The following is a 15,089-nucleotide window of genomic DNA, read 5'->3' on the forward strand; positions in this document are numbered from 1 at the left end:
TTTAAAAGTTTGCTATAAAAGTTTTTTTTTTTTTAAAAAAAAAGTTAAATGTTAGTAATTTGTGTACAAAATATGACATGCAAAAACGTTCGAGTACTGTAATTTGTTTACTAATGCGCTTTATTGTCACTTACATTGAGCAGTTATAACCGCTACCAGGTTATAGAAGGATTTTTTGTGGACACCCTGTATATTTCGTGGAGACAGTGATTATTATTTTCGATTTATACTTTATTCTGCAACGCACATAAGTTCTTTCTTTGGTGGGAATTGCTTCTTTCCCACACAATTGGACAAAGAGGTCTTTCATCGTTTTCTCATATATATATTTAAAACATTGGTTTTGCTGAGAACATTTCAGTAAGTGACTAACCATTTCAGTGTTTCTCCCTGACTCATTATATACACAGTATATATTCTGCAGTTATTGGGAACTGAATTAAGTGGTTTCTTTAATCACTTATGGAAACATTACAATAGATTAGAGAAATACGGGCTGACCAGATGTCCCAGTAGCCAAAGTGGCACCAGCCTCACAGTTTTTGCAGTCCCTTATCTGTACTTTCTCACGCCAGTGTTATCGCCGTGTCTAGTGCATTATAGGCAGTTGACTAAAATTAACATAAATTGTTTTCCATATTCTGTTTGTATGTGCATACAGGTGAGTTAACTGAGCGATTTTTGAAATGAATGCCAACACTTTTCAGTTGATCATTGCAACCCGTAGCTTGAGCTTGGATGCTCGAGGAGTTCGACTCCGGTGTTGTACGCAGCCACCACGCACCTTGCGTTGGTTAAGTTTTGTGAAGGAGCACAAGCTATTTAGCCGGTGAAGGACGATTTCTTACGGCTAGCCCCAACTAGTGAAATCCCAGGTCCGCAGACCTTGTGCGTTTAAAAAGTTATACACGCGCCCTCCAATATCAGTATTCAACTGTGGAGACCTTCTTTTCGTTTATTTACTGAAGAGAAGGACTGTTCAGCGTAACAACTGGATTCATCGTGGGACGATCCAGACAACTTTTCCCCAGTGCTAATCCCCCAAGTGTGTCAATGGTGTGAGAGAAGAATTTGTAGTGATATCTGAATCGTAATCATATATATATAAAGGGCTATATTGCCCGAAAAGGGCAAAGCGTGATTTCAGCGACTAAAATTGTTATACATCCTCAGTGTTCAGTGTTGTGTTCATTTCTCTTCGTTATTTTTTATATTTTTTTATATATACTAGTGCTCTAATAAATAAGTATAGTGTTATTTAATCCAGTGTGTTTTCGTTGCTTGTATGAGTGATGTTTGTGTGTGTTATGGTCTGGATGACCGTCTGATCGTCCGTGAGGTTTTCGAGACGAGACACCCGAACCTCTCGGCGCCTAATGCTCATCTCATTATTGAGACCGACGAGCTTTTTGGAAACAGTTTGTAACCTTTCTTGGAGAAGTCCTTCATCGTCCTGTCCAGGTAAGTTAAAGTATCAGGAGTATACTTATTGGTAGTACCACGAGCCACGGACAGCGAAGAGAATACGGAGTGGTTACAAATAAATGTTCGCCCGAACAGTGACCCGAACTCAGGGCGATTACACAGTTACTCTTATACCGTGGCGAAGCATACTATGAGGCTCCGAGGCCGGGCCTACCCTGTTTTATATCGTATATTTTCTTTATCCTTGCTTTCTTATAAAACAAAGTCAATACTTCAAGATTTCGTTTTTTTTTCGGTAACAAAATAGTAGGTTGGAAACACTGGGAGTCCCTTCCGTCTGAGCCTCACCAGCTCGCTAGACAGGTTTATGGGCTTTGCTGCTCAGGGAGCGAAGCTATTATCGCTTGGGATTGCACGCATTGTTGGGAAGGTGCGAAGGTTCGCCTCTGGGAATTGAGTTTTGGCATTGAAGGCTTCTTTCAAAGTTAATATGTTATGAAATGATTTCCTCAGCACAGAGCTAGAAGTTTCTGTGTAGAATTATGTATTTCTATTAGTGATAATTTGCTTAATTTAGGTATATATTCTTAGGAGTTATTCAGAGTAGCTGTATTTTCCCCTACATCGAGCGTGGTCCATGAAAGCTTCTAGAATATAAATCTGATGAATTAAACATATGTATAAATTTATCAAACGCTACCGTAAAAATAAGATAATTATAATAATAAAATATTAGTTGAGTTTTCCATTACATAGAATCAGTGGGGTATTAACAATTTTGTTTCGGGGGCTTTGCTTGTTTTGGGACGAGTTTTGCTAATTTTATGCCTGGAAATGTGAAAATTCTGTAATATATATAAAAAACTAACTAAACTAACTCTATGGCCTATGGAACCCGGAGGTTCAGTGCCGCGTTCACAAAAGCTCTCCACTGACTTCTATCCTTAGCTAATTGCATCCAGTTTCTACTTTGTATTCCTATTTCTGCGAGATCCATCTTAATATTGTCCTCCCATCTGCGCCTAGGTTTTCCTAATGGTCGTTTTCCTATGGGTCTACCAGTCAAGACTTTGAAAGCGTTTCTACTTTCTTCCATTCTAGCTACATGACCTGCCCACCTAAGCCTCCTAGACTTGACGACCCTAACAATGTTGGGTAAACCGTATAAACTATGTAGTTCCTCGTTATGAAGCTTCCGCCATTCCCCATTCTCGTTCCTCTTGGGTCCGAATATTCTTCTCAGGATCCTGTTCTCAAATACTTTCAGTCTATGTTCTTCCCTCAGAGTAAGCGACCATGTTTCACAACCATACAGAACAACAGGCATGATTATCGTTTTATATATTCTAAGCTTCAAATTCCTCGACAGAATTCGCGACGACAAGAGATTTTGAACCGAATAGTAACAAGAATTCCCTGCTTTTAGTCGACGTTTAATTTCTTCGTGAATATGATTTTCGTCTGTTAATATTGATCCTAAATATTTGAAAGTATCCACTTTATCAAAAGCATTATTTAATATTTTAACGCCTCCACAATTTGCCGTATTACGGTCCCGACGCACTTCCATGTATTTAGTTTTCTCTGCATTTACTTCTAAACCCATGTCCCTGCAAGCGTTTAATAAGATCTCTGCATTTATTTCTACTGTTCTCCTATCATCCCCTATTAAATTTACATCATCAGCATATGCCATAACCTGGTGAATGCCGTTCAACTCTAGGCCCTGGTTGCTATCTTTGATTTTCCTTATGGCGTATTCCAGCACAAAGTTAAATAATAATGGCGACAACGCATCTCCTTGTTTCAGGCCATTTTCGACGTGGAAGCTCGTGGACAAAAATTTTCCTACCCGGACTTTACTTTGGGATTCACTTAAACATATCTTAATTAATCTAATTAGCTTTCTCGGTATTCCAAGTTCTGTGAGAACGTTGTATAATGTTTCTCTCCTAACCGAGTCGTAAGCCTTTCTAAAATCAATAAATAGTTGTTGTACCGGGGTATTGTATTCCCACTTCTTTTCGAGTAATATATATAAAACAATAAATAATAAGCGATAAAATTTCGTTGAATGCTTAAACTCGGAAGCCACCCCCTTACTCCATAGAATACAATATTAACTATTTTGCGTTGATTCAATAACATTTCTAGTGAAGTCATTGACACGTGACGCATTAACCAGGGGCGAATCCAGGACGGACTTCTGGGGGGCAGTGGGTTGTAATACTGCTACTTAGAGTTACTTTTAAGAGCTCCAAACTCTGGGATGGGTTTTGTTTATATATAAAATAAGAAAGTTTCCTCTTCTGAGGAAGCGATCGCCCTGATCTCTCCCCTTGGATCCGACCCTAGCATTAATTAAATGCAGTATTTTACTTACTTTAAAGTGAGAGATGTAAGTAACAAACGCTTATCCAAGAAATATAATAGCTGAGTGTAAGAAGTACTTTCTTTTTCTCCCCTCCATTTTCAAATATGCAGGAAATGAAAATAGCAACTGACGAGGAGATTCATCTCACACCCCCTGCAAATCCCAGACAGAAGAAAGTATGAACTGCACTTCAAAATATTTGTAGTGGAGCTAAATGGGGATAATCTATTAATACCTATTGCGTGTTTTCCTCACGTAAATATTTGTTGAGTAATAATAATAATAACTAGAGGGCGGATTTTAAGGTGCAGCACCTTTTCTAAAAATGTAGTTGTTAATCAACTAAAGTTCTTTAACAACTTTCGGACATGAAACGAACTTAAATGAAGACACTTCATTCCACCTTTTTCGTGAATGTTGCATTCTTTTTTGCTAAATTAATAAAATTCCCCCCTTTAACTTTTTTAGCCTTCAGCACCTTTATTGTCCCTTTTTTCTATTTTTTTCAAAGGCACAGAACAATGTTTTATTTACAATCTGGTTTGCACATAATATTCCATAAATTTAGACAATCTTGACGGATTTGCTAGGGACAAGTTTGAACTAAATTTGCGAAACAATCCGGACATAGAAACCTTTGCAACCTCAACTGAACTTCCTGTCCATCTGCTTATGCACCTCTAGTTTCCATTGACGTTGAACAACGTTTAAGGATCACTCAGTACTCATGTTCACATTTCCCTAATTTTAAGCTTTTCAAATTATTTAAGATAAGTTAAACAGATTATACATAACATTCCTAATTCTGGATAACTTTACTTAAAAACTAATTTCACCTAGGCAATTCACTAAAAGCGTGATAATTAAATAAATAGCTTGTTCTAAACTGTAAAAACATAATGCAAATATTTGTTTCAAATTCTGTTCTCACGTTTGAAATAAAAATATAAATTAAAATGCAGAGGTCTCCCTGAGAATAATATAATCTAGGGATGTTTCAGCTCCTCAGCTGAAATACGAAAAATGTACCATTTAACGACCCACAAGAAATTACTTTACTGGTATGAAATGCGCGTCCACGTCAGTTGTAATACTATGCCAATCATTTCAATAAACTGGCTCCTGGCCCAGGGCGCGTAGATCTGGATCCAGGAGCTAGGGACCAGGTACGTTGGATCATCCTTAATTTTTTTTCGGGGTGGATAGAACCACTCTATTAAATTTTGAAAATTGCCGAAAATAGAAATCTGGTAGAAGTGTATAGAACGGAGCTTTGTTGTTGCATGTCTATAAGATATACTCGAGAAATATATCAGGCAGCTGCGGAATTGCTTCTTGGTGCTATGTATATGCAAATGGCTAATTAAAATAAAAATATTCTTTAATGAACCTAACTGTAATAACAAAACAATACTTCTGTGATATTTGAAATTTTGATTCCGCAAACGGAACGATTATGTGGCAATTTTGTAGAAAATAACAAACATATCTTATTGGTAATATAAAACCCACTTGAAATAATGTTTGTAATTACCGTGTTCCACATATTATTAATTATAATGTATAATGCATAATATTAATAATGAACACTTTGCACTTTCCAGTTCGAACCAATCGAAATGTCACTTCACTAATTTTCATAACTTTCCACAGTTTTAATGCATATAATTATCAACAAAATATTACTCACTTATAACGTCACATTTCACCGATATATTTGTTTTTGGTCACTACGTCTTTAAGAGTTCGAAAGTATAATTTTGTAAGATTCATGTTACCAATTCAATTTCTTTCCTATATTCTTCAAGACGTGTGATGGTTGCCAGTCCCCTTTTCTGTATGAAGATCCGTTACACATTTTTCTTACTACGTAAACTATATAACGACCATCACCTATCGGTCTACATACATACAACTGCTATCTGACTGCTTGAAGATCAAGGTAAGTGACGTTATTTTGACAACCAAGACTATAACTATATACAGTGATCTCAAAACTCTACAATTGCATGATTTTTTATATGTGGACAATTAAATAAAATCGCGCAACATATACATTTTTGGGAGGGACTGACTATTTTATATATCGAATTCAATATTAAGCATCTTATTTAATATGTCCATAGTAACACTTATTACTTCCACAGTTTTCATTGATTGTTCGTATGTTCCCATCTTCTGAAAATATAATTTGATTATAAGTCCAATTAAAGAAAAAAATTCTAAACTCACCATACATCCGCAATAGTATTTAGAACCTTTACTCGCTTCGTGTGCCCAGAAGTACGAAGTTGAACTGCTCTTACAATCAATTACTGGCTATGAATACTAAACAAACGTGGCTGGCTAAGTTCTCTCTCTCTCCACTATAAAGCCATTACAGGTTGTAAGTGGCCCATCACTTACGGCAAGATGAGATTAAGTGGTTACTGTGAAATATAAAGAACAACAATCAGTATCGAGTATTACAATGAGACACATATAATACAGTAACTTCCTTTCTTGACACCTGATAATGGTATTTACAATGAAATAAATATATACATTTACTTTTAGGTGCTCTATTTAGCTAAGCTCTTTGCAACGCTCCTAGTAGTTTTTCAGATACATTACATGGCGTTTTAATTTAATATTGATATCTTCTGTTAGCTGTATCCAAATTGAGTAGGTGTCGAGAAACTACTAATTTCAAATTTACCTGAATAAGCTCTATAAATTTTACGATTTACTTTCTTGAACAAAAAAAAGCTTTAACTATTTTTTTTACCATAACTTTGTTGTGAGCTTTGAACTATAGTTCTATTCTTTTAATTGTATATGCTTGCTCTTTTATCATCCAAGCCTTATAGACAGTGGCGTATTTAGGGGGCCCCCCGAAATCTTACTTACTATAGTAAAGTATATGAAATATCTTGCAGAATTTTCATATTTTCAGGCAAAGCCCCCCCCCGAAAGTTAGCAAAGCCCCACCCGAAACAAAATTGTAAATACGCCACTGCTTATAGATATTATCAGCTGCTATTTTAACTCGTTCTTCTTTTTCCTCTCTTCTTCGAAAATAGATAAATTGATTTTCCATTTACAATCTAATAGAAAATAGAATTTGCATCCCATTAATCTCTCAGCTGGTTTCAACATCTGAACTTCAGGTATAACATCTGAACTTAAGTTATACTGGATTTTAGGCAACAAATAAGATCATTTGTTTTGATTTTCTGAAACATAACATTTAAGAATAGTTTTTATGAGTTAATTTTTCCTTCCGTAAGGTTCCGACTAGGGTTATAAGGAGAAGTTTTTGGAGTTTGATACCTTGATTATAGAAAATACTTTCCAACGTTTGTCTTACAAAATAGGACGCGCGATCTGTCAGTAATGTATTTATCCAACCATACGTATACAACATTCTCTCAAGCTTATTAATAATTATGCGAGAATCCGACTGTTTCAGAGGTTCTAATATAGTATATAATTGCGACTGGCATTGTCAGTAACTATTAATATATACTCATATTCATTACTAGAGGGCAAAGGCGATTAAACATCTGGGTGTTAGGTTTAGATTAGCCTTGCATTTTTTTCAGAATAATACCTTCTATGCAGTTTGGTGTTTTTCTACTTTTGCTTTGTTGGTATATTAAAGAACTCCCAACGTAATCTTTAATTTCATCAAACACACCTGGCCATGTAAATTTTAAAGCTAACGGTGAACTAGTTCTTCGAATACCTTGGTGAGATCCTGATTCTATTTTATCATGACGGAATTGCATATTTTTTCCTTAGATCGTTAGGAACTACTATACGAATACCTCCGTTTAATTTACCTTTGGTTACTTTTAATAACGTCATCTTTCAGCTTATAATTAGGAATAGATTGATTTCCTTCTAAAGCTTCTATTATAGGTTTTAATTCTGAATCTTTACGTTAATGTTCCTGTAAAGATTCAATCAAAACAGTTTTTTCTATAAATTAAGAAAAATTAATTCGGTAGAATTACCCTTTATATTCTTAACTTCTTGTATATTTTGGTTAGCTGGATGAAAAGAAGAGCTATCTAACGTCCCACTAATAACGTCTGCCTGTGGATTAACTGATATTCTCAAATGGAATATATTAAATTGAAACGACAAATTTTCCCAATCATTGTACCGTATTTCCTTTGACGTTTGTGGAAACGTAATATCCAGCTAAGGCTTCTAGAATCCCTATAGACGGTAAATTTATTATGTAAATAAGGCTCAACTTTTGAAATACGAAGATAGAGAAACCTGAGTTCGAGTTCATATGTTTTTACTCCAGTCAGATTCAGGTACAATTTTAGAATAGAAATAGACTGGTCTCAAAATCCAATTTTCATCGTATTGGCTTAAGATCGAATTGTAGATTTTTATTGAAGCATCTGTATGAATTACGAAGGGAGCATTTAAGTCTGGTACTTTCAATCTATATATATAAAAGAGAACGTACAAAATCCTTTGTCCGCTCATCACGCTAATACGGCTGAACCAATTTCTTTCATTTTTGGGGGGTTATTAGGATTTGGACCCTAGATGGTTTTTATCATATCACTTTAATTTTTAATTACCAGTGTCTTGAGATAATTGACCATTCAAGTGTCCATAACGTACAAATCCTTTGTTATTAGTTCATCATAGGTAAAAATAAACGTATTTATATGCAACCCGCATGACCGTGTCACTCGGCGGGTTAACATAAATGACAGGCGATATACAGCGGAAAATAGCTTGAATCTTCTGTTTAAAATTTTTTAATTGATTTGCTTATTTTTACAGACACTTTTACAATATGCCAGCACCGGGATGACCGCAGCGAAGCGGGGCGGGTTAACATAAATGACAGGCGATATAATGTTAAGATTTACTGCAATCTTCTATGGTTTTTATCATATCACTTGAAAGCGAAAAAGTAAAAATTATCTAAGTAACAAAGTTTATTGCGTTCCGGGGTGACCGCAGCGAAGCGGGGTGAACGCTGCTAGTATTATATGATATATTAGTGCCTTTTTAATTTTATTCAAAGCTTTATCTTCTATACTAGTCCGTCTAAAAGGTATCTTATTACTACATAACCTTTGTAAATATGCTAGTAATTCCGCACAAGAATCTACATATTTTAAGGAGTATCCCAGAAAACTCAACAAATAATTTACACCGGGCCTATTTTTAGGTTTCGGAAGATCTGTACCGTATCTCGTACTCTATCTTCATCTGTTTTCGCACTGCCCTCACAAAATTCGTAGCCTAAAAGATGTATTTTATGCTTAAATATTTGGGCCTTTTTAGATGACACTGTTATCTCTCAGTTTCTCATTCGTTGTAATAACTTTTCCAATAATATCTTGTGTGATTCAACATCTGGGCTATGTAAGATGTAATCGTCCCAAAAGATGTCAACATGTTCGTCAATTAAGTCATGGAATGTTCTGCTAAACAAGTTAGCTAATACAAATCTGCTCTTACAATACCCCATAAGCAATCTATTACAAAACAAAGAGTTTGCGTGGAAGTAGCAAAAGCCTGGTTTCTTACAAGGTTCCTTAAGTGTGGTTTGAAAAATGCCTGGTGCACGTCGTAAACCGTATAAATATTATCTTTTCCTACGTTTTTAATTATAGGTTTTCCATTAGGAGCTGGAAAACCCCTTTTTAACACTTTTATTGAGATGAGAATAGTTTGCTACTAAATAATTAGATTTATCTTTGTTAACAATTAAGGAACATCGGAATACATAAGGCGAAAAATCTATTTGATTTATAACTCCCTTATCCACCAATTCATCCAAAATTTAATTTCTTCAATTTATATTTCGGAAGCGGAGGTGACTAATGAAGGCAAAGGTTTCATCTGTTAATTGAATCTCATATTCATAATTCTTAATACTTCCTAACCCATTACTACCGGTAGTCATATCTGAATAGTCATTATTGAATCAAATAATTATTAAATTTTTATCATAGATATTACTGTGAATCTACTGTTCCTTTTAGATCATATAGAGATTTTTTTCTTGATCTTCAAATGAATCTGCATACACTGGATTCTGAACCACCTCTGTATCATAACAATTTCCAAAACTGGCTCCGTGCCTCTGTATGAACTACCAAAATTCATGTTCAGTCTTTCCCGTACCAAATAAGGTGGCAACACTGTTCCTTTCACGTGTAAATTCCGTAAATGATTGTTTAACGTTCATCACTTAGATACAATTATTATAATTTGCGTCCTTTCCACATTACTGAGATATTTGTTAACTAAAATGAAGAGTATATTTATCCATGTTTTACTGTTGTCGATCAATTTTTGTAAATATATGAAAATTTTACCGGTACACAGTTTAATAAAAGGGCTAGGATGACGTCTAAAGGTGCTATATTCCGTTTTGTAATGGTATTCGCTCTTATTAACAAATCACACACAGCAAAACCATCTTCAGAAATTAACATAGATATTGTATTTACCTGGGTTTCTATTGCTTTAACTACACTGTGATATGTGTTTCTCAAGAAAAGAACCGCAAGACTCTTCCTGGACCACTCGCACGGCTATGAATTTTGTGGAATTGTGACGGCAGCAAAATCAATCAAATCTTCTACAGATTTTATTTGGTTGATTTCGCCCCCTTACATTATATCACACGGACTAAAGTCTATCAAATGGCCGGTATTTTCCACCGCCACACGACCGTAAGTAGATAACATAGAATGATTAGGATTAAAAATCCCACGATTAAATGCTTGTTGATTGCTCGCCATATTATACTGTTATTAAAGGCCTATATTTATAGTGTTTCTGGCTTCCCAAAACGCAGTTTCACAGGCTTAATTTAGAAGGTTAGATTGTTCAAAAGGGTTATGTACCTAATCAAAATTTTTCTCTATATTCCAACATTGCTTTGCTCCTCACAATACGGGTAAATTGTCATTTCGAGAAGCACCGATACAGGAAAGAGAACTATTTATATTATGTTGCATGCCTATAAGATATACTCGAGAAATATGAGGTGCTATCCAGAATTTTCGGGATTGGTGCTGCCCTGGAAAGTGGTAGTCATAGAGCTCTGCACCGATAAGTGGCATGACTAGCATATCTGATGAGTAAGAGTGCACAGTTTCATGCAGCTGGGTTGATGTGTTTAGTTTCCACAGTGCTTTTCATGATACTCTGTGTGTGGTGTGTGGCGATTTGACGATGGATCCGAGAATAGAACAGCGCGTGTATCAAATTCTGTGCGAATCTCGGGAAAAGTGCTAAGAGACCTTTGCAATGATTCAACAAGTGTTTGGAGAACAATGCTCGGTTCAGGGCTGGCCTTACAGACATCGAAGACGATGCCCACACTGGAAGGCCTGTTAGCCGCACAACGCCAGACATTGTTGCCAAACTTCAAAAATTGGTTTGTGAGGATCGACGTCGAACAATTCACGACCTTGCTGATGAAGTGGGAATTGGTTACGGGACATGCCAACGAATTTTGACTGTTGGCACAAATTTTGCGGCGACACGATACATGCGCACTTCAACATCTCGTTTCCTTGGATCGAGAACTAGTGAACCATCTCGTTTTCTTGGATCAGTAAGAAAGAAATGTAAAGAAATAATGTTTTCAAAACGGGATGTTATGATCAACTGACCTATACTATAGCTTCTGGTATACTAGCTGTTTGATACTTGGCTGTACTGAATTTGAAATACAAGTATCAATTTCTCGAACATACTTCTCTCAAAATTTGGGGATGAAAAGTATGTGTGAACTGGTGCAAGGTACTTCTATCAAAATGTGTAAGTGCCAACTACCCTAATGTACGTACCTCTCAGGAAGGCAAGTGTCAATGGCTTCAATGTATTTCTCTCGAAATTTAAGATTGAAAGTTATTGGTCAAATGGTTTAAAATTTCTCTCCAAATCAAATTAGTGAATTTGAGTTTGAAATCGTCTTAGGAATTTTAATAAGACTTAACCTCGTAAGGGTACTATGTAGAAATAATATATAGTAACATATACTTCAAACTTTTTTACTTCTTTCAATACGCTTTCGTGTAAGTATAAAGAACGTCCTAGCATTGTGTAAAAGTAACATGTTTTATGGTACTTTGCGAGAAGTGAATATATAGGCCTATGAGTTTTGAGTGTGAATTTTTTTGTTTTCCGTATGTAAGTGGTTCAGGCATAACTCTCAAAATTTGGTGAATATGATTTCGCTAGATTTTTTCTGATCATTTTTCTGATTGATACAATCTTATAGATTAACCCTGAGAGGTGACTTAACCACTTGGTCTTGTTTAAAATATTATATACAAGATTTTACGCTATGCGAAAATAATACATACTAACAAGAAACTATTTGGACTCGAACGGATGAATACCCACAAAAAGGAAAGCATGTCTAATGTGAGCAACCAGGAAGCAAACAGTGAAGTCCGTTTTTCTGCAAGATCATGTAAACGTCTGTAAGAGCAGGGCAAAAATAGGGCACATGCCCTAACTACGGGGCGTTATAAATCGGACCCCGAGCCGTTTTTGAGGAAAAGGGTTGAGCGGATTGAAAAATCGGCGGACACACATCTCATTACATTAACTGGCATACATTTTCAATGAAAAATGTTGTGTCCCGGAGTCCTCCGGAGAATCCCAGGCAGGGTCCATCCATTTTTTTCAAATTGTATGGGGGAGTCAAGTAGTACATCGTTGGAAAATTATAGTGAAAAGAAACAAGATGTATCAAGTCCCGAGTCTCAATGCTTAACCTGTACAAAATGGTGGGCGGTCAAAATGTCAACAAAGTTGTCATGAAAGAGTCTGTGACCACCATTTTGCATAGGGTAAGCATTCGGACTCGGGACTTTTTGCAGCTTGTTTCTTTTCACAACACTTTTCAACGATCTACTACTTGACCACCCTTACATTTGAAAATCTTGGTTAGACCCTATCTGGGGCCCTGTGAGGGTCTCTGGGGCACAACTTTTTAATTCACAATGTGTGCCCCTAAAAATAGTGGGATACATGTTCGCCGATTTTTCCATCCACCCAACCCTTTTCCGCAAAGTGGCCCGGGATCGGCTTTACAAACGCCCTGTAGGTATGGCCGCTCTCTACTTTGCCCTGCTCTTGCGGACGTTTACACGATCTTGCAGAAAAACGGACATCACCGTTTACTTCCGGGGTGCTCACATTACACATGCTTTCCTTTTTGTGCGTATTCATCCGCTCGAGCCCAAACATCCAGTAAGAAATGAATAATCCATAAAATTATGTATGGTCAACAACAGCTTTTAATTGGCAATGTTTGTAAAATGAGGATTTTATATCCCAGCTTTCACTGTAAAATATCAGCTTTAATCGGAACTTTTAATCTTAATTAAGATCTAATCACCTTTTACCCTTGCACAACATACACATACATGAAAAAAAGAAAATCTAAGAGTACTCATGAGTACTGTGATATAACTTTGGAGTATCTTCCTAGTCTTTATTTTTCAACAAGTCAAATTTTTAACATTTCTTCGTGTGTAATACAATTTCTAATAAATACTAATTATTTTATTTTCTCGTACAGGATAATTTTCCGTTGCGATTTAAAGCATTTCATGTGGTCAGAGAAACAGCCATTGCACACTACTTGTTCAAAGCCTTTTCAGCCCTTTTGCCAAAGAAGCTAGGAGAAAGAGTAAGTGGTCTGTTAAATACGATGGCGGAATAGCATTTAAGAATACCCCGTACACACAATGATTAGAATGAAACCTCAACCTGGAATGTGTGTCTACAGAAGACATATTAGAAAGGTTCATCGTACTTAATAACGTAGAACATCGTAGAAAAGTTCAATAGATAACATTCCTGCCACCGTAAACGGTAGCTAATCGTATTGGACCTTATACAGAAACGATTTGACGTATGATTAGCATCATACTAGAGGAGTGACTACTGCAGGAAACATATGTTAGTCGAACCATTTAGTATGGCACTAATCACGCGTAAGAACGACTCTGCATAAGGCCCATTATCACTAGGAAGCATAGTTCTAATGGTTTAAAGCTTGTCGGACAAGAGAAGAGTATAATTGTGTGTAAATCACAGTCTATATAATTATATATGTCACCTTTCTTGCAGTTTTGGTGCCTATTTTAAATACCCGCACCATTATTTTGTCGTTGGAGAGGAGCAGGTTGGGTTGCAAAGGGGCGTTCGTTAAGTTTTCCACAGATAATTATACTATTGTAATTAGTTGCAAAGTAATAAAGAAGTTTTAGGTGAACAGATTTTGATTTCTTGGCTGCAAGACCATGTCACTTAATTTAGCTTCCATGTGCTGTTACGCATCTCGTACCACGTTCTTTCCGTTCCTTGAATGAAATTTGGTAAAATTCAGGTGATTGATTTTTACGCCATTGTTTCACGCAACAAATGAGGACCTTGTCACTGTCGAATGTTTTCTCTCGCAGATGGGGCTTCAGACGACAAACAGGAAAGAATCCGAAGAAGCCAAGTCCAGACTATAGGGAGGCTGAGGGACGACATCTCATCTCATTTTCATGATTTTTGCTCTGTCATCATGGCTGTGTCAGGCTTGACATAGTCATTATGGAGTTTGATGACCTTACCTTGCAACTGCTTTCTCCTTATCCAGTGATGAACATAACATTTCTTATTAATGTTCCAAGAAGTCTATGAAAATGACACCGCATTGATCTCAGAGAAAGGAGGCCATAATTTCTCCGTATGATCTCGAAAGTCAAGATTTTTAAACCGTTGCAACCAACATTGGATACTGGCGCCGTCCAATGTATGATCTCCATAAAGCAGAAGCAACTTCCTATGAATCGATATAGCTGATTCATCACAGGTTTTGCACAGAAATTCCTTACTGACCGTTGCCGGGTCCTGGTGTCTACTTCGGTGTCTATTGTGGTTCACCTATGAACAATCGGAAACACTAATTATTACCATTTTGAAGCCAAAGAAACAAATAATGTTTACGTAAAATTTTATTATCCTATTGCAACTAATACAAATACTGCATTTATCTATGCAAAACGTATTGAACGCCCTTTGTACAAGAATATAAAAATACAATTTCAGTCAACCTCCGTTGGCATCATCCTGGCTCAATGACACTCGTCTGCTCATTCATTGTATTCTAAACAAGTTCCCGAAATCCTAGAGACACATCACATAATATTCTTTCTGTTTTTCCTTTCAAACTAGTTTTTAATTGTGTTTGGCTGTGCTGTGGCCAAAAAATGATATACACGATGTTACCACAGCATTTGCT

The 15,089-nt window shown here is 36.3% G+C and overlaps 1 protein-coding gene across 3 annotated transcripts in view; it reads left to right on the forward strand.

The window, feature by feature from the left end:
- LOC145693293 (alpha-tocopherol transfer protein-like) overlaps positions 1–15,089 on the forward strand; it is a 111,845-nt gene that overhangs the window by 75,888 nt on the left and 20,868 nt on the right. For 2 of the 3 annotated variants that reach the window (XM_081769148.1, XM_081769149.1), the window contains exon 6: positions 13,374–13,484. The exons of the other annotated variant lie outside the window; for it this stretch is intronic. In XM_081769148.1, coding sequence (XP_081625274.1) covers positions 13,374–13,484 — 111 coding nt within the window. The remainder of the gene's footprint in view (positions 1–13,373; positions 13,485–15,089) is intronic. 3 annotated transcript variants of the gene reach the window in all.

This window comes from Thermobia domestica, chromosome 8 (genome assembly GCF_964235325.1).
Source record: "Thermobia domestica chromosome 8, izTheDome1.hap1.1, whole genome shotgun sequence".
In the NCBI taxonomy this organism is placed as follows: domain Eukaryota; kingdom Metazoa; phylum Arthropoda; class Insecta; order Zygentoma; family Lepismatidae; genus Thermobia; species Thermobia domestica.